At 48.3% G+C, this 18954-nt stretch overlaps 1 protein-coding gene across 1 annotated transcript in view; it reads right to left on the bottom strand.

Moving 5' to 3' along the window:
• RANBP2 (RAN binding protein 2) overlaps nt 1-12886 on the bottom strand; it is a 93830-nt gene extending 80944 nt beyond the window's left edge. Inside the window, exons 1-4 of the mRNA XM_038741619.1 lie at nt 12783-12886; nt 7347-7414; nt 2486-2597; nt 1146-1298 (exon numbers count right to left, since the gene is read on the bottom strand). Of these exons, the coding sequence (XP_038597547.1) occupies nt 1146-1298; nt 2486-2597; nt 7347-7414; nt 12783-12854 (405 nt within the window). The 5' untranslated portion in view covers nt 12855-12886. The remainder of the gene's footprint in view (nt 1-1145; nt 1299-2485; nt 2598-7346; nt 7415-12782) is intronic.
• Between the last annotated feature and the right edge of the window lie 6068 nt (nt 12887-18954).

Here is an 18954-nt window from a genome sequence, read left to right as displayed (position 1 = left end):
CTTAGTAAGCACTTAACAAAAGCCATCGTTATTATCGTTATTATTATTATTATTATTATTACAGTCAGTCCAACAAGAATACAGATTGCAGTCTCAATAATGATCATTCATTCATTCAATCAATCGTATTTATTGAGCGCTTGCTTACTGTGTGCAGAGCACTGTACTAAGCGCTTGGGAAGTCCAAGTTGGCAACATCTAGAGACGGTCCCTACCCAACAACGGGCTCACACGGTACATAATAATAATGTTACTTGCTAAGTGCTTACTGTGTGCTAATCGCTGTTCTGCAGATACAAGTTAATGGGGTTGGATAGAGTCCCGGCCCCACGACGGGGCTCACGCTCAATCCCCATTTTACAGACGAGGTGACTGAGGCACAGAGAAGCGACAGGTCACACCGCGGGCGAGTGGAGGAGCCGGGATTAGAACCCATGACCTTCTGTCTCCCGGGCCCGGGCTCGAACCACTAAGCCACGCTGCTTCCTCAAGGAACCAAGGAAGCACTTCTCCCGTGCCCGACGTCAAGCGCGCAGCCATTTCTCCTGACATTGCTTCTTGTGCTACCCAGGCAGGCACAAATAATATTAATAAAAATGGTGTTTGCTAAGTGCTTACTACGTGCCAGGCACTGAACTGAGTGCCGCGGCGGACCCAAGCAAATCAGGTGGACGCGGTTCCTGATCCACAATCCACCCACAGTCTCGACACAGGAATATTCCCTAAATCCACCCACAGCATTTTAGGCAAAACACACAGTGGAAACGTGCATTTTCGGAGCCCCGGCTGAACGCCGTGGGATGTCTTACCTCCTTCCCTTCCCCACAGCACCTGTATATATGTATATATGGTTGTACATATTTATTACTCTATTTATTTATTTTACTTGTACATTTCTATCCTACTTATTTTATTTTGTTGGTATGTTTGGTTCTGTTCTCTGTCTCCCCCTTTTAGACTGTGAGCCCACTGTTGGGTAGGGACTGTCTCTATGTGATGCCAATTTGTACTTCCCAAGCGCTTAGTACAGTGCTCTGCACATAGTAAGCGCTCAATAAATACGATTGATTGATTGATTGATTGATTATCAGTTTACTGCTGAAAGGCAGAGGTTGCAACCAAAACGGCCACAGGCCGAATTTTACCTTCATTCTGTAGACCGAGGTATTTCCGGGGAAAAGCTTTGCAGCTCTCTCAACCCAGTACTTCGCCCTTCCGTCGGCCGGGTCGTTTTTACACAGCAGCTCTGCAATCTTCAGGACGAGATCCTTTTGCGTGGGATTCAGTTCCACTGAACGCTGGAATGGTCACACAGATGCGGAAGGGGTTGAAAAACCAAAAAGGAAATTAACAAACGAAGTACGACCGATAAAAACAAAAAAAGAAATCAGTAAGTGGAATGAAGCACGGCCGATGAATGTTATCAGCCTTCGTGGCTCAGTGGAAAGAGCCCGGGCTTTGGAGTCAGAGGTTATGGGTTCGAATCCCGACTCTCCCACATGTCGGCTGTGTGACCTTGGGCAAGTCGCTTAACTTCTCTGAGCCTCAGTTACCTCATCTGTAAAATGGGGATTGACTGTGAACCCCACATGGGACAACCTGATCACTTTGTATCCCCCCCCCAGCGCTTAGAACAGTGCTTTGCACATAGTAATCAATCAATCAATCAATCAATCGTATTTATTGAGCGCTTACTATGTGCAGAGCACTGTACTAAGCGCTTGGGAAGTACAAATTGGCATCACACAGAGACAGTCCCTACCCAACAGTGGGCTCACAGTCTAAAAGGGGGAGACAGAGAACAGAACCAAACATACCAACAAAATAAAATAAGTAGGATAGAAATGTACAAGTAAAATAAATAAACAGAGTAATAAATATGTACAACAATAGTAAGCGCTTAACAAATGTCAACATTATTATTATCTGGGTTTTAATCAAATGCTCGGTGGCGGGTATTTTAAAAGGTCAGACCGACGGCGGGGTCTTGGAATTATTTTCAGAAGACAGGAGAAAACCGATCCCACTGTTGGGTAGGGACCGTCTCTATATGTTGCCAACTTGGACTTCCCAAGCGCTCAGTACACAGCAAGCGCTCAATAAATACGACTGATGATGATGATCTCTTTGAAAGGGCACAGTCGGTACGGCAATTTTCCAATCTCGCGCCAGTTGAGAGCTAAAGTTTGTCCAAATTAACAGAAGCGATAAGGCACGGCCTGCGTTAAAGCCTGAGCTCCAGTGTCGACCACTGACAACTTTTCTTACCGGTGCGACTGTAAGGAAGTTCAAAGGGCTGTTATTTACGTACTGATCGTTATTACCCTCACGCTTAACTTCTGTTTTGATGAAAACTCACGGACCAAAACCGTACCGTCAAATACCATCGGTGGAAGCCTTGAGTGAAATTTCCTCAGAGGCAGCAGACCTTGAGGGAAATTTCCTCAATTCCCTCAATTTTACAATTCCCAACCCTCCTTGTTACCTTGTAGCATCCGACGGCTCTGTCTAGGTTTTCCTCCGCTTCATACAGTTGGCCCAGGAACTTGTGGGCTTTGGGATCGCGCTCTTGCACGTTAAGGTAATTCGATATGTACCTGTAAGACACGGCCAGGTGACTTTAAAATATGAAATTTCAATCACTTTGGATCATTTGATTAGGAGCAAAAGAGCCTGAACCGTTGCACTAGAATACGCAAGAGGGTCTGAACTACAAAGGTATCTAAATATCAATCAATCAATCGCATTTATTGAGCACTTACTGTGTGCAGAGCACTGAACTAAGCACTTGGGAAGTACATTAAATACATAATAATAATAATAACAACGGTGGTATTTGTTAAGTGCTTACTATGTGCGAAGCACTGTTCTAAGCGCTGGGGGGGGGGATACCAGGTGTGAACCCACTGTTGGGTAGGGACCGTCTCTATATGTTGCCAACTTGTACTTCCCAAGCGCTTGGTACAGTGCTCTGCACACAGTAAGCGCTCAATAAATACGATTGATTGAGTAGGTTGTCCCATGAGGGGCTCACAGTCTTAATCCCCATTTTACAGATGAGGGAACTGAGGCACGGAGAAGTGAAGTGACTTGCCCAAAGTCACACAGCAGACAGGTGGCGGAGCCGGGATTAGAACCCATGACCTCTGGCTCCCAAGCCCCGGCTCTTTCCACTGAGCCCCGCTGCTTCTCATGCTACCAGTGTCAACCTATCAATCGTATTTATTGAGCGCTTACTGTGTGCAGAGCACTGTACTAAGCGCTTGGGAAGTACAAGTTGGCAACATATAGAGCAGCAGCGTGGCTCAGTGGAAAAGAGCCCAGGCTTTGAAGTCAGAGGTCACGGGTTCAAATCCCGGCTCTGCCAAATGTCAGCTGTGTGACTTTGGGCAAGTCACTTCACTTCACTGTGCCTCAGTTCCCTCATCTGCAAAATGGGGATGAAGACTGAGAGCCCCACATGGGACAACCTGATCACCTTGTAACCTCCCCAGTGCTTAGAACAGTGCTTTGCACATAGTAAGCACTTAATAAATGCCATTATTATTATTATGTAGAGACGGTCCCTACCCAACAGCGGGCTCACAGTCTAGAAGGGGGAGGCAGACAACCAAACAAAACATATGAACAAAATAAAATAAACAGAATAGATATGTACAAGAAGAAGCGTGGCTCAGTGGAAAGAGCCCGGGCTTTGGAGTCAGTGGTCATGGGTTCGAATCCCGGCTCCGCCAACTGTCAAGCTGTGTGACTCTGGGCAAGTCACTTAACTTCTCTGGGCCTCAGTTCCCTCATCTGTAAAATGGGGCCCCATGTGGGACAACCTGATCACTTTGTAACCTCCCCAGCGCTTAGAACAGTGCTTTGCACATAGTAAGTGCTAAATAAATGCCATTATAAAAATAAAATAAAATAAATATTTATTTACGTCCCACCCTCGACATCTTTAAAAATAGCACGGAAGTGGTAGAACGACATTGCAGCCCTTACTGCGCGCAAAGCACTGTCCTAAGCGCTGGGAGGGAACTCGCAGGGATTTAGACACGGTCCGTGTTTCTTGGGGGGCTCACAATCTAAGAGTTTATGGGGGGGCTACGACGCAGCAGGATCAGGGCATATCGAGGCGGGGGACGAGCACGTGCCGTCCATAAATCCGGGGAGCGGATTCTTCAACGGGATTTGGCATTTAGTCAAAACCGCAGCAGTCGGCCTTTACTCCCGTTTTTTCCAGGGATACCAAATCTACACCGTCATCAATCGTATTTATTGAGCGCTTACTATGTGCAGAGCACTGTACTACACGTCACGGGGTGGGGGCAACGCCGCGGTGCTCGAGCGCGGAGCCCCAGGAGAATCCCTGTCCTCACGTAAATAAGCCAGGAGGCTCCAGGGCTCTGGTGTTACAACCGCAAAAATGGCAAAAGCCTTTATCACCAACATCCGAATGCTTCACTTTAACTATATGTTGCCAATTTGGACTTCCCAAGCGCTTAGTACAGTGCTCTGCGCACAGTAAGCGCTCAATAAATACGACTGATGATGATGATCATGATGAACAGCCATGCCCAACTCTTGATGATTTGAGGCAGCGGAGAGAGAGGCGGTTGAGACTCAGAGATAATCCCCGAATTTAATAATAATAATAATAATAATGGCACTGTACTAAGCACTTGGGAAGTACATTAAATACATAATAATAACAACAATGGTGGTATTTGTTAAGTGCTTACTATGTGCAAAGCACTGTTCTAAGCGCCGGGGGGGATACAAGGTGATCAGGTTGCCCCACGTGGGGCTCACAGTCATCATCCCCATTTTACAGGTGAGGTAAACTGAGGCTCCGAGAAGTGACTTGCCCAAGGCCACCCAGCAGACATGTGGGGGAGCTGGAATTCGAACCCATGACCTCTGACTCCAAAGCCTGTGCTCTTTCCACTGAACCACGCTGCTTCTCCCGAATTTAACTGACATTCATTCATCCATTCATTCAATTCGGGGGAGGCAGAGAACAAAACAAAACATATTAACAAAATAAAATAATAGCATAAATATGCCCAAATAAAATTCATTCATTCAATCGTATTTATTGAGCGCTTACTGTGTGCAGAGCACTGGACTAAGCGCTTGGGAAGTACAAGTTGGCAACACATAGAGACGGTCCCTATCCAACGGTGGGCTCACAGTCTAGAAGGGGGAAAAGCATTCATTCAATCGTATTTATCGAGCACTTACTGCGTGCAGAGCACTGTACTAAGCGCTTGGGAAGTACAAGTGGGCAACATATAGAGACAAGTTTCAATCTTTCCCCAACTATCTTGCTTTAACCACAAAAGCAGCGTGGCTCAGTGGAAAGAGCCCGGGCTTTGGAGTCAGAGGTCATGGGTTCGAATCCCAGCTCCGCCACATGTCCGCTGGGTGACCTTGGGCAAGTCGCTTCACTTCTCTGAGCCTCAGTTACCTCATCTGTAAAATGGGGATTATGACTGTCTCTATATGTTGCCAATTTGTACTTCCCAAGCGCTTAGTACAGTGCTCTGCACACAGTAAGCGCTCAATAAATACGATTGATGATGATGATGATGATGACTGTGAGCCCCATGCGGGACAACCTGATCACCTTGTATCCACCACCCCAGCGCTTAGAACAGTGCTTTGCACGTAGTAAGCGCTTAACAAATGCCATTATTATTATTTATTATTTAAAAGGCCATTGGGTAGAATATTTAGTTGAGGTCCCCTACCTGTTGGAGAAGATGTTAATAAAGATGTAATGAAACGGGCAAAAAGACGGCAGAAGGTATTTCCACCAGGCCCTGACCATGGATAGTGCGATTCGGAGGGACCTGGGTTCTAATCCTGGCTGCGCCACTTTGCTGGGGGACCCTGGGCAAGTCCCTTCACTTCTCTGTACCTAGCTCCCTCACGTGTAAAAATAAAGACGACTGTGAGCCCACTGTTGGGTAGGGACTGTCTCTATATGTTGCCAATTTGTACTTCCCAAGCGCTTAGTACAGTGCTCTGCACACAGTGAGCGCTCAATAAATACGATTGATTGATTGATTGAATGTAAAAGGAGAATTAAGAGCGTGAGTCCCATGAGGGGCACGGACTCCATTCCACCTGACTAGCTTCTTTCTGCCCCGGCCCTTAGCAAAGGGCCTGGCGCATAGTAAGTACACGTCTCTGGGCCTCAGTTACCTCATCTGTAAAATGGGGATTACGTGTGTGAGCCCCACGTGGGACAACCTGATTAGCTTCTCATCTGTAAAATGGGGATTACGTGTGTGAGCCCCACGTGGGACAACTTGATTAGCCTGTATCTTCCCCAGCGCTTAGAACAGTGTTTTGCACCTAGTAAGCGCTTAATAAATGCCATTATTATTATTATTATTACACAATACCACTGAAAAAAAGAAAGAGGTCTCAGAGCACAGGTTATTTTTACACAAAAAGAAGTATTACCTAAGTTTGAGATTCTTCAAGGAAACAAAGGCAGCCTTAAAAGGATAACTTACTACTGTTGCTACATTCATTCATTCATTCAATGGCATTTATTGAGCGCTTACTGTGTGCAAAGCACTATACTAAACGCTTGGGAAGTACGAGTTGGCAACATATAGAGACGGTTCCTACCCAACAGTGGGCTCACAGTCTAGAAGGGGGAGACAGATGACAAAACAAAACATATTAACAAAATAAAATAAATAGAATATGTACAAATAAAATAAATGAACAGAGTAATAAATAGATATGTTCTAGACATATATTTATATCTAATATATATATATATATATATATACATATATATAATATATATCTTCTGGACTGTGAGCCCACCTTCTAGACTGTGAGCTCACTGTTGGATAGGGACTGTCTTTACATGTTGCCAACTTGTACTTCCCAAGCGCTTAGTACAGTGCTCTGCACACAGTAAGTGCTCAATAAAAACAATTCATTGATTGATTGATTGATGTTGCCAACTTGTACTTCCCAAGCACTTAGTACAGTGCTCTGCACACAGTAAGCGCTCAATAAATACAATTGATTGATTGATTGATGTTGCCACCTTGTACTTCCCAAGCGCTTAGTACAGTGCTCTGCACACAGTAAGCGCTCAATAAATACGATTGAATGAAATACGTCCAAACATATATACATATATATAGGCATATATGAATACAGGTATTTTCCTTAGTAAGTCATTTTAAAACACTTGAATTCTATTCTTCAGAAGAGCAACCTAATTTATATCCTAATTAGCTATGCTTCAACAGAGTTGCCGTGCCCTCACAGAAATATTGGCCAGAGACCCATTTTTAGAAGTGCAAAAGATAAGAGAAATTTACCTTTTAGCCAGGTCATATTCTTTGGCTTCATAATACAGCTTAGCGAAAAGGAAACCTTTCATTGACTTCTGAAAGGAAAAACATTTTCACAGTTATTCATCGCTCCACAGAACGTGTTCGAGCTAACAAAAACCCCTCTATAATCACTAATACATTGTGTCAAATGGTAGATATGTAAATATGTTTATACATATTTATTCCTCTATTTATTTATTTTACCTGTGCATATCTATTCTATTTATTTTATTTTGTTAGTAGGTTTGGTTTTGTTCTCTGTCTCCCCCTTTTAGACTGTGAGCCCACTGTTGGGTCGGGACCGTCTCTATATGTTGCCAACTTGGACTTCCCAAGCGCTTAGTACAATGCTCTGCACACAGTAAGCGCTCAATAAATACGATTGATGATGATGATGATGATTCCACAGGCAGAGGAATGTCCCTGGGGCTAGATCAGCAGAGAAGCAGTGTGGCCTAATGGACTGAGCATGGGCTTGGGAGTCAGAAGGTCATGGGTTCTGATTCAGTCATTCAATCGTATTTATTGAGCACTTACTGCGTGCTGAGCACTGTACTAAGCGCTTGAGAAGTACAAGTTGGCAACATATAGAGACGGTCCCTATCCAACAATGGGCTCACAGTCTAGAAGGGGGAGACAGACAACAGAACAAAACACGTGGACAGGTGTCAAGTTGTCAGAACAAATAGAACTAAAGCTAAATCAATCAATCATATTTATTGAGCGCTTTCTATGTGCAGAGCACTGTACTAAGCGCTTGGGAAGTACAAATTGGCAACATCTAGAGACAGTCCCTACCCAACAGTGGGCTCACAGTCTAAAAGGGGGAGACAGAGGACAAAACCAAACATACTAACAAAATAAAATAAATAGAATAGACATGTACAAGTAAAATAAATAAATAAATAGAGCAATAAATAAATAGAGTAATAAATAAATAGAGTAATAAATAAAGAGTAATAAACAAATAAATAGAGTAAATGCCCATCATTAACAAAATAAACAGAATAGTAAATATGGACAAGTAAAATAGAGTAATAGAACAGGTTTCTAATCTCAGCTCTGCCGCTTGTCTCCTGTGTGATCCTGGGCAAGTCGCTTAAAGGCCCGGGTGAAGTTTTTAATAAGCTTTTTAGATTTTTTCTTTTTAAAGTTTTAACACCTTTGCAGTGTGAGTAAAATTTGTGTAATTAGTTGACCCGGATAATGTAGCAGTAAATTTTTAGGGTGCCTGACTTTCGTTTCACAGGGATTACTGTAAGTTTACGGAGTCGTAAGCGATTAGTGGAGCGCTCTGCCCGCAGTAAACACTCAACAGAAACCATCGACTTGACTGCTGCAAAAGAGGGCCCAGAGGAAGAGGACGTGAGGCCCAGAGAAATTCATTCAATCGTATTTATTGAGCGCTCACTGTGTGCAGAGCACTGTACTAAGCGCTTGGGAAGTACAAGTTGGCAACATTATAGAGACGGTCCCTACCCAACAGCGGGCTCACAGTCTAGAAGATAATCATCATCATCAATCCAATTATTGAGCGCTTACTGTGTGCAGAGCACTGTACTAAGCGCTTGGGAAGTACAAGTTGGCAACATTATAGACACGGTCCCTACCCAACAGCGGGCTCACAGTCTAGAAGATAATCATCATCATCAATCGCATTTATTGAGCGCTTACTGTGTGCAGAGCACTGTACTAAGCGCTTAGCACTGTACTAAGCGCTTAGCACTGCACTAAGCGCTTAGCACTGTACTAAGCGCTTAGTACTATGAGTACTTAGTACTAGTACTAAGTACAATTAGTGACTATGCAAGTCCAAATCATTCATTTGTTCAGACGTATGTATTGAGCGCTTTCTGCGTGCAGAGCCCTGTATTAAGCGCTTGGGAGAGTACAATATAGCCAAAAACAGACACATTCCCTTGCCCACAACGAGCTAAATCGTCCTTACTCCACTCCGGTTTCGTTTCCTTGGCCTTCCCCTCCCCTCCGCCTCCCGTGACTCACTGTCTAGCGACTGTGAACGGGGGTACTTAATCATAATTGTGGTATTTGTTAAGCCCTTACTATGTGCCAAGCACTGTTCTAAGCGCTGGGGAGGTTACAAGGTGATCAGGTTGTCCATCAACCAATCAATCGCATTTATTGAGCGCTTACTGTGTGCAGAGCACTGTACTAAGCGCTTGGGAAGTCCAAGTTGGCAACATCTAGAGACGGTCCCTACCCAACAGTGGGCTCACAGTCTGAAAGGGGGAGACAGAGAACAAAACCAAACATACTAACAAAATAAAATAAATAGAATAGATATAGATATGTACAAATAAAATAAATAGAGTAATAAATCTGTACAAACATATCTACATATATACAGGTGCTGTGGGGAAGGGAAGGAGGTAAGGCGGGGGGTGGAGAGGGGGACGAGGGGGAGAGGAAGGAAGGGGCTCAGTCTGGGAAGGCCTCCTGATAATAATAATGATGGCCTTTTTTAAGCGCTTACTATGTATAAAGCACTGTTCTAAGCGCTGGGGAGGATACAAGGTGTCTTATTGCTGGTCTCCCCCTTCTAGACTGTGAGCCCACTGTTGGGTAGGGACCATCTCTACATGTTGCCAACTTGTACTTCCCAAGCGCTTAGTACAGTGCTCTGCACACAGTAAGTGCTCAATAAATACTACTGAATGAATAAATGCAGAGCACTGTACTAAGCGCTCGGAGAGTACAGTTTGGCACTGTTCTAAGCGCTGGGGAGGTTACAAGGTGATCAGGTTGTCCCACATGGGGCTCATAGTCTTAATCCCCATTTTACAGATGAGCTGAGGCCCAGAGAAGTGAAGAGACTTGCCCAAAGTCACACAGCTGACAACTGTCAGGGCCGGGATTCGAACCCATGACCTCCGACTCCAAAGCCCGGGCTCTTTCCACTGAGCCACGCTGCTTCTCTGATCAGGTCCCTACCCAACAGTGGGCTCACAGTCTAGAAGACAATAATAGTGAGAGAATATGAATATGAATATGAGAAGCAGCGTGGCTCAGTGGAAAGAGTACGGGCTCTGGAGTCAGAGGCCACGGGTTCAAATCCCGGCTCCGCCACTTAGCTGTGTGACTTTGGGCAAGTCACTTCACTTCTCTGGGCCTCAGTTACCTCATCTGGAAAATGGGGATTAAGACTGTGAGCCCCCCGTGGGACAACCTGATCACCTTGTAACCTCCCCAGCGCTTAGAACAGTGCTTTGCACATAGTAAGCGCTTAATAAATGCCATTATTATCATTATTATTATTATTATTATCAGGTTGTCCCACGGGGGGCTCACAGTCTTCATCTGGGAAAGAGCCCGGGCTTTGGAGTCAGAGGTCATGGGTTCAAATCCCGGCTCCGCCAATTGTCAGCTGGGTGACTTTGGGCAAGTCACTTCACTTCTCTGGACCTCAGTTCCCTCATCTGGAAAATGGGGATTAAGACTGTGAGCCCCCCGTGGGGCAACCTGATCACCTTGTAACCTCCCCAGCGCTTAGAACAGTGCTTTGCACATAATAAGCGCTTAATAAATGCCATCGTTATTATTATTATTATTATTATTATCAGGTTGTCCCACGGGGGGCTCACAGTCTTCATCTGGGAAAGAGCCCGGGCTTTGGAGTCAGAGGTCATGGGTTCAAATTCCGGCTCTGCCAACTGTCAGCTGTGTGACTTTGGGCAAGTCACTTAACTTCTCTGGACCTCAGTTACCTCATCTGTAAAATGGGGATGAAGACCGTGAGGCCCCCGTGGGACAACCCGATCGCCTTGTAACCTCCCCAGCGCTTAGACCAGTGCTTTGCACATAGTAAGCGCTCAATAAATGCCATCATCATTATTATCCCCATTTTACAGGTGAAGTAACTGAGGCCCAGAGAAGTCAAGTGACTTGCCCAAAGTCACACGGCTGGCACGTGGCAGAGCCGGGATTGGAACCCACGACCTCTGTCTGCAGAAGTGAAGTGCCTGGCCCAAAGTCACCCAGCGGACAAGTGGCAGAAGCAGGATTAGAACCCACGACCTCTGACTCCCAAGCCCGGGCTCTTTCCACTGAGCCATGAATGAATGAATGAATGAATGAATGAATGAATGAATGGAGTGAACGAGGGGCGCGCGGCCGCCGCCGACTTTCCCGCCAACTAGCGCTGTGGGGGGAGGTGCGGGGCTGGAGCTGAGGCGCATGCGCCGGAGGTGAGGCGCATGCGCCGTCCCCCAGACCCGCCCCCTCGCGCACGCCCCCACGCCGTGACGTCAGCGGGGCACCCCCGGCCCAGCCCCGGAGGGGGCGGACCAAAAGCGGCCCCGCGCATGCGCGCGCGCACCGCTCCCTACCCCCCCGGGCTCGGACGTGAGGCCCAGAAAAGTCACGTGACTGGCCCAACGTCGCCCAACTGCCACGGGACAGAAGCAGGATTAAAACCCACGACCTCTGACTCCCAAGCCCGAACTTTTGCCACCAAGCCATGAATGAATGAGGAGCGCGCGGGGCCGTCCCCGTTTCTCCCGCCAGACTGGCGATGAGGGGAGGGGCGGAGCTCGAGCTGCGGCGCATGCGCCGTCCGCGAGACACGCCCCCTCGCGCTCGCCGTGACGGCACCGGGGACCTCCCCCCAACGAGGGCGGGGCCCAGCCCAGGACCCAAGGCGGCGCCGCGCATGCGCGCACCCCTGCCTACGCCCCCAGGGCTCGGACGTGAAGCCCAGAGAAGTCACGTGACTAACCCAAAGCCACCTAAAGGACACGTGACAGAAGCAGCATTAAAACCCACGACCTCTGACTCCCCAACCCGAAATCTTGCCGCTAAACCATGAATGAATGAATGACTGAAGAGCGCGCGGCCGTCGCCGCTTTTCCCGCCAGACGGGGAGGGGCGGAGCTCGGGCTGCGGCGCATGCGCCGTCCGCGAGTCACGCCCCCCTCGCTCGCGCGCCACCACGCCGTGACGTCAGCGGGGACCTCCCCCAACCAGGGCGGGGCCCCGCGCATGCGCGCGCACCCCTCCCCGTCCCCCAGAGCCCGGACGCGAGGCCCAGAGAAGCCAAGTGACTGTCCCCAAGCCACCCAGCTGACAAGTGACAGAAGCAGCATTAGAACCCACGACCTCTGACCCCCAAGCCCGAACTCCCGCCGCTGAGCCGTGAATGAATGAATGAATGAGGGGCGCGGGGGCTCGAGCTGCGGCGCATGCGCCGTCCGCGAGAGCCGCTCCCCACCTCGCGCGTTCCACGGCGCCGTGACGTCAGCGGGGACCCCCGGCCGCCCAGGGCGGGGCCCGGCCCAGGAGGGGGTGGGCCAAAGGCGGCCCCGCGCATGCGCACGCGCGCACCCCTCCCTCCCCCCCGGACCCGGCCCAGTCCACGGCCGCCCTCCCTTCCTCCTTCCCCCCCCCTCACACAGGGTCACTCACCTCTCGGGGGGAGGGGGCGGCCCCCTGCACCGACGCGATGTAACGCTCCACCTCGGCCTTGCTGCGCCACATGGCGGCGGGGGGCGAGGGAGGGACCGGCCGATGCCGGCGGGACGCTGCCCACCCCGGGACGCAGGCGCCGACGGGGCCTCAGGGACGCGCGGGGCGGGGGGGGACGTAAACACGTCATCTACGTGCGCCGCGACGCCGACGGCGCGACGCTGGGGGGCCCTACGTAATGACGTCGATCGGCGTGTGAGGCTGGGGCGCCGACGTAGCGACGTCCCTTGCGAGTGGCGCTGGGGGGCCCCGACGTAATGACGTCATCTGCGTGCTCCGCGACTCCGGCGGGGGCCGACGTAGGACGTCACTTGCGAGTGGCGCTGGGGGCCCCCCGACGTAATGACGTCATCTGCGTGCTCCGCGACTCCGGCGGGGGCCGACGTAGCGACGCCAGTTCCGAGTGGCGCTGGGGGCCCCCGACGTAATGACGTCATCTGCGTGTTCAGCGACTCCGGAGGCGTTAGGCGGGGGGGCTGACGTAGACACGTCACTTGCGTCCGACGCGGGGGGCGCCGACGTGATGACGTCACCGGCGTGCGTCGTGACGTTGGGGCGGGGCGGGAAGGGTTGGCTCACCTCACTCGCTCTGTCAGTCATTCAGTCCTATTTACTGAGCGCCTACTGGGTGCAGAGCACTGTACTAAGCGCTCTGGAAGGACAATTCAGCATTAAAGAGACAATCCCTGCCCCACAACGGGCTCTCAGTCTAGAAGGGGGAGACAGACAACAAAAACCAGTAGATCAAAATAGGTCAAAATCATCAGAATAACAGTCATTCAGTCCTATTTACTGAGCGCCTACTGGGTGCAGAGCACTGTACTGAGCGCTTGGGAAGGACAATTCAGCATTTAAGAGACAATCCCTGCCCCACAACGGGCTCTCACTCTAGAAGGGGGAGACAGACAACAAAAACCAGTAGATCAAAATGGATCAAAATCATCAGAATAACAGTCATTCAGTCCTATTTACTGAGCGCCTACTGGGTGCACAGCACTGTACTAAGCGCTCTGGAAGGACAATTCAGCATTAAAGAGACAATCCCTGCCCCAAAACGGGCTCTCAGTCTAGAAGGGGGAGACAGACAACAAAAACCAGTAGATCAAAATAGGTCAAAATCATCAGAATAACAGTCATTCAATCCTATTTACTGAGCGCCTACTGGGTGCAGAGCACTGTACTGAGCGCTTGGGAAGGACAGTTCAGCATTTAAGAGACAATCCCTGCCCCACAACGGGCTCTCACTCTAGAAGGGGGAGACAGACAACAAAAACCAGTAGATCAAAATGGATCAAAATCATCAGAATAACAGTCATTCAGTCCTATTTACTGAGCGCCTACTGGGTGCACAGTACTGTACTAAGCGCTCGGGAAGGACAATTCAGCAATAAAGAGACAATCCCTGCCCCAAAACGGGCTCTCAGTCTAGAAAGGGGAGACAGACAACAAAAACCAGTAGATCATCATCAATCGTATTTATTGGGCGCTTACTGTGTGCAGAGCACTGTAGACAACAAAAACCAGTAGATCAAAATAGATCAAAATCATCAGAATAACAGTCATTCAGTCCTATTTACTGAGCGCCTACTGGGTGCAGAGCACTGTACTAAGCACTCTGGAAGGACAATTCAGCAGTAAAGAGACAATCCCTGCCCCACAACGGGCTCTCAGTCTAGAAAGGGGAGACAGACAACAAAAACCAGTAGATCAAAATGGATCAAAATCACAGCTGCCATGCATATAAAAGATAAAAGCAGATAATAATAATAATAATGGCATTTATTAAGCGCTTACTATGTGCAAAGCACTGTTCTAAGCGCTGGGGGATACAAGGTGATCAGGTTGTCCCACGTGGAGCTCACAGTCTTAATCCCATTCTACAGATGAGGGAACTGAGGCACAGAGAAGTTAAGTGGCTTGCCCAAGGCCCCACAGCTGACAAGTGGCAGAGTCGGGATTTGAACCCATGACCTCTGACTCCAAAGCCCGGGCTCTTTCCACTGAGCCACGCTGCTTCTCCATAAAAGCACGAAAGCATAAAAGCATAACAGATAAAAGCGCAGCAGATAAAAGGCAGCCCCCCTGAATCATCATCATCATCATCAGTCGTATTTATTGAGCGCTTACTATGTGCAGAGCACTGTACTAAGCGCTTGGGAAGTACAAATTTGCAACATATAGAGACAGTCCCTACCCAGCAGTGGGCTCACAGTCTAAAATCATGACGGAGCATCTGGAGGCAGGATTGAGGCCCAGGAGCTTGCTGGAGAGTGGTGGAGAGCAGCACTTCATTCAATCGTATTTATTGAGCGCTTACTGTGTGCAGAGCACTGTACTAAGCGCTTGGGAAGTACAATTCGTCGACATAAAGAGGCGGTCCCTACCCAACAACGGGCTCACAGTCTAGAAGGGGGAAGACAGACAACAAAACAAAACAAGTAGACGGGCATCAATAGCGTCAAAATAGATAGGCAGAAAGAAAAAGCATCGGCAGAAAGGGCTTCTTTGACCAGCAGACCGCTGTTGGACCCTTGGTGGAGTGAGTGAGTTGGTATTTGTGTCAATCAATCAATCAATCAATCAATCGTATTTATTGAGCGCTTACTGTGTGCAGAGCACTGGACTAAGCGCTTGGGAAGTACAAGTCGGCAACATATAGAGGCGATCCCTACCCACAGCGGGCTCCCTTGCATGCTAGTAAAACGAAATAAAAAACTTTCCACTGTCATCTTGGTGATCAGCGGTGTGGTTCGACTTCTACTATGTCTACTAGAGAAGCAGCGTGGCTCAGTGGAAAGAGCCCGGGGTTGGGAGTCAGAGGTCATGGGTTCGAATTCTGGCTCCGCCAATTGTCAGCTGTTTGACTTTCTCGTTCTCGCCTGTCCCGCCGTCGACCCCCGGCCCACGTCATCCCCCGGGCCCGGAATGCCCTCCCTCTGCCCCTCCGCCAAGCTAGCTCTCTTCCTCCCTTCAAGGCCCTGCTGAGAGCTCACCTCCTCCAGGAGGCCTTCCCAGACTGACTTCCCAGACTTCCCAGACTGAGCCCCTTCCTTCCTCTCCCCCTCGTCCCCCTCTCCATCCCCCCATCTTACCTCCTTCCCTTCCCCACAGCACCTGTATATATATGTACATATGGTTGTATATATGGTTGTACATATTTATTACTCTATTTATTTATTTATTTATTTATCTTACTTGTACATTTCTATCCTATTTATTTTATTTTGTTGGTATGTTTGGTTCTGTTCTCTGTCTCCCCGTTTTAGACTGTGAGCCCACTGTTGGGTAGGGACTGTCTCTATGTGTTGCCAATTTGTACTTCCCAAGCACTTAGTACAGTGCTCTGCACATAGTAAGCGCTCAATAAATACGATTGATTGATTGATTGATTGATTGACTTTGGGTAAGTCACTTCACTTCTCCCCCTTCTAGACTGTTCTCCCCCTTCTAGACTGTCCCCCCCTTCTAGACTGTGAGCCCACTGTTGGGTAGGGACCGTCTCTATATGTTGCCAGCTTGTCCTTCCCAAGCGCTTAGTACAGTGCTCTGCACACAGTAAGCGCTCAATAAATGCGATTGATTGATTCTCTGGGCCTCAGTGACCTCATCTGGAAAATGGTAAGACTGTGAGCCCCCCGTGGGACAACCTGATCACCTTATAACCTCCCCAGTGCTTAGAACAGTGCTTTGCACATAGTAAGCACTTAATAAATGCCATTATTATTATTTTTATTACTGGACCCTTGGTGGAGTGAGTGAGTTGGTGTTTGTGTCACTCCCTTGCACGCTAGTAAAATGAAGTAAAAAACTTTCCATTGTCATCTTGGTGATCAGAGGTGTGGTTCGACTTCTACTACGTCTACTAGAGAAGCAGCGTGGCTCAGTGGAAGGAGCCTGGGCTTGGGAGTCAGAGGTCATGGGTTCGAATCCCAGCTCTGCCAGTGGTCAGCTGTGTGACTTTGGGCAAGTCACTTCACTTCTCTGGGCCTCAGTGACCTCATCAGTAAAATGGGGATTAAGACTGTGAGCGCCCTGTGGGACAACCTGATCACCCTATAACCTCCCCAGTGTTAAGAACAGTGCTTCACACATAGTAAGTGCTTAATAAATGAGATTATTATTATTATTATTGGACCCTTGGTGGAGTGAGTGAGTGAGTTGCTGTTTGTGTCACTCCCTTGCACGCTAGTAAAAGAAAGTAAAAATCTTTCCACTGTCATCTTGGTGATCAGAGGTGTGATTCGACTTCTACTACATCTACTAAAGTAGCAGTGTGGCTCAATGGAAAGAGCCCGGGCTTGGGAGTCAGAGGTCATGGATTCGAATCCCTGCTCCGCCAGTTGTCAGCTGTGTGACTTTGGGGAAGTCACTTCACTTCTCTGGGCCTCAGTGACCTCATCAGTAAAATGGGGATTAAGACTGTGAGCCCCCCGTGGGACAACCTGATCACCTTATAACCTCCCCAGTGCTTAGAACAGTGCTTCACACATAGTAAATGCTTAATAAATGAGATTATTATTATTATTAGACCCTTGGTGGAGTGAGTGAGTTGCTGTTTGTGTCACTTCCTTGCATTCTAGTAAAACAAGGTAAAAAACTTTCCACTGTCATCTTGGTGATCAGAGGTGTGGTTTGACTTCTACTACGTCTATTAGAGAAGCAGTGTTGCTCAATGGAAAGAGCCCGGGCTTGGGAGTCAGAGGTCATGGGTTCTAATCCCTTCTCCGCCACTTGTCAGCTGTGTGACTTCGGGCAAGTCACTTCACTTCTCTGTGCCTCAGTTCCCTCATTTGTAAAATGGGAATTAAGACGGTGAGCCCCACGTGGGACAACCTGATTACCTTGTATCCTTCCCAGTGCTTAGAACAGTGCTTGGCACATAGTAGGCATTTAACAAATATCATTATTATTGTTACATGTCACCGAGACTCCCCTGGTCCAGGAAGGTCCTGGTTGGTATGAACAGGGGGCTCGCGGCAGTACTGTACTTTCCTGAGTGCTTAGTATAGTGCTCTGCACGAGAAGCAGTGTGGTCTAGTAGCAAGAGCCCGGGCTTGGGAGTCAGAGGTTGTGGGTTCAAATCCCAGCTCCACCACCTGTCAGCTGTGTGACTTTGGGCAAGTCACTTCACTTCTCTGTGCCTCAGTTACCTCATCTGTAAAATGAGAATTAAGACTGTGAGCCCCACGAGGGACAACCCGATCACCTTGTAATCTCCCCAGCGCTTAGAACAGTGCTTTGCACATAGTAAGTGCTTAATAAATGCCGTTATTATTATTATTATAAGCACTCAATAAATATGATTGAATGAATGAAATCCCATGGTGGAACATGTGGGGGTGGAGCATGGAGGGAGGCAGGGCTTTCTCTCATTCATTCATTCAATCGTATTTATTGAGTGCTTACTGTGTGCAGAGCACTGTACTAAGCGCTTGGGAAGTACAAGTCGGTAACATATAGAGACGGTCCCTACCCAACAACGGGCTCACAGTCTAGAAGAAGAAGACAGACAACAAAACAAAACATGTGGACAGGTGTCAAATCGTCAGAACAGATAGAATTAAAGCTAGATGCACATCATTAACAAAATAAATGGAATAGTAAATATGCACGAGTAAAATAGAGTGATAAATTTCTACAAACATATATACAGGTGCTGTGGGGAGGGGAAGGGGGTAGGGCCTGGAACAATCAATTGGGCTTTACCTGAGACAGGTGATTGGAATATGGAGGGAGGCAGGGCTTTCTTTACCTGTTGGGTAGGGACTGTCTCTATACGTTGCCAACTTGTACTTCCCAAGCGCTTAGTACAGTGCTCTGCACACAGTAAGCGCTCAATAAATACGATTGATTGATTCTACCCAGTAACAGGGCCTGGAACAATCAATGACTGCCAGATAGGGCCACAGCTGCTCTGCAGATAAAAGGTGGTTGCAATGAACAGGGACACCTGAGAACACAAGCAGATACAGCAAGAGAAGGGCATGCTGAGATAATCACAATGATGGCATTTATTAAGTGCTTACTATGTGCAAAGCACTGTTCTAAGCGCTGGGGAGGTTACAAGGTGATCAGGTTGTCCCACCCGGGGCTCACAGTCTTCATCCCCGTT

Source organism: Tachyglossus aculeatus, chromosome 2 (genome assembly GCF_015852505.1).
Source record: "Tachyglossus aculeatus isolate mTacAcu1 chromosome 2, mTacAcu1.pri, whole genome shotgun sequence".
In the NCBI taxonomy this organism is placed as follows: domain Eukaryota; kingdom Metazoa; phylum Chordata; class Mammalia; order Monotremata; family Tachyglossidae; genus Tachyglossus; species Tachyglossus aculeatus.
This window is presented reverse-complemented; position numbering and strand designations above follow the sequence as displayed.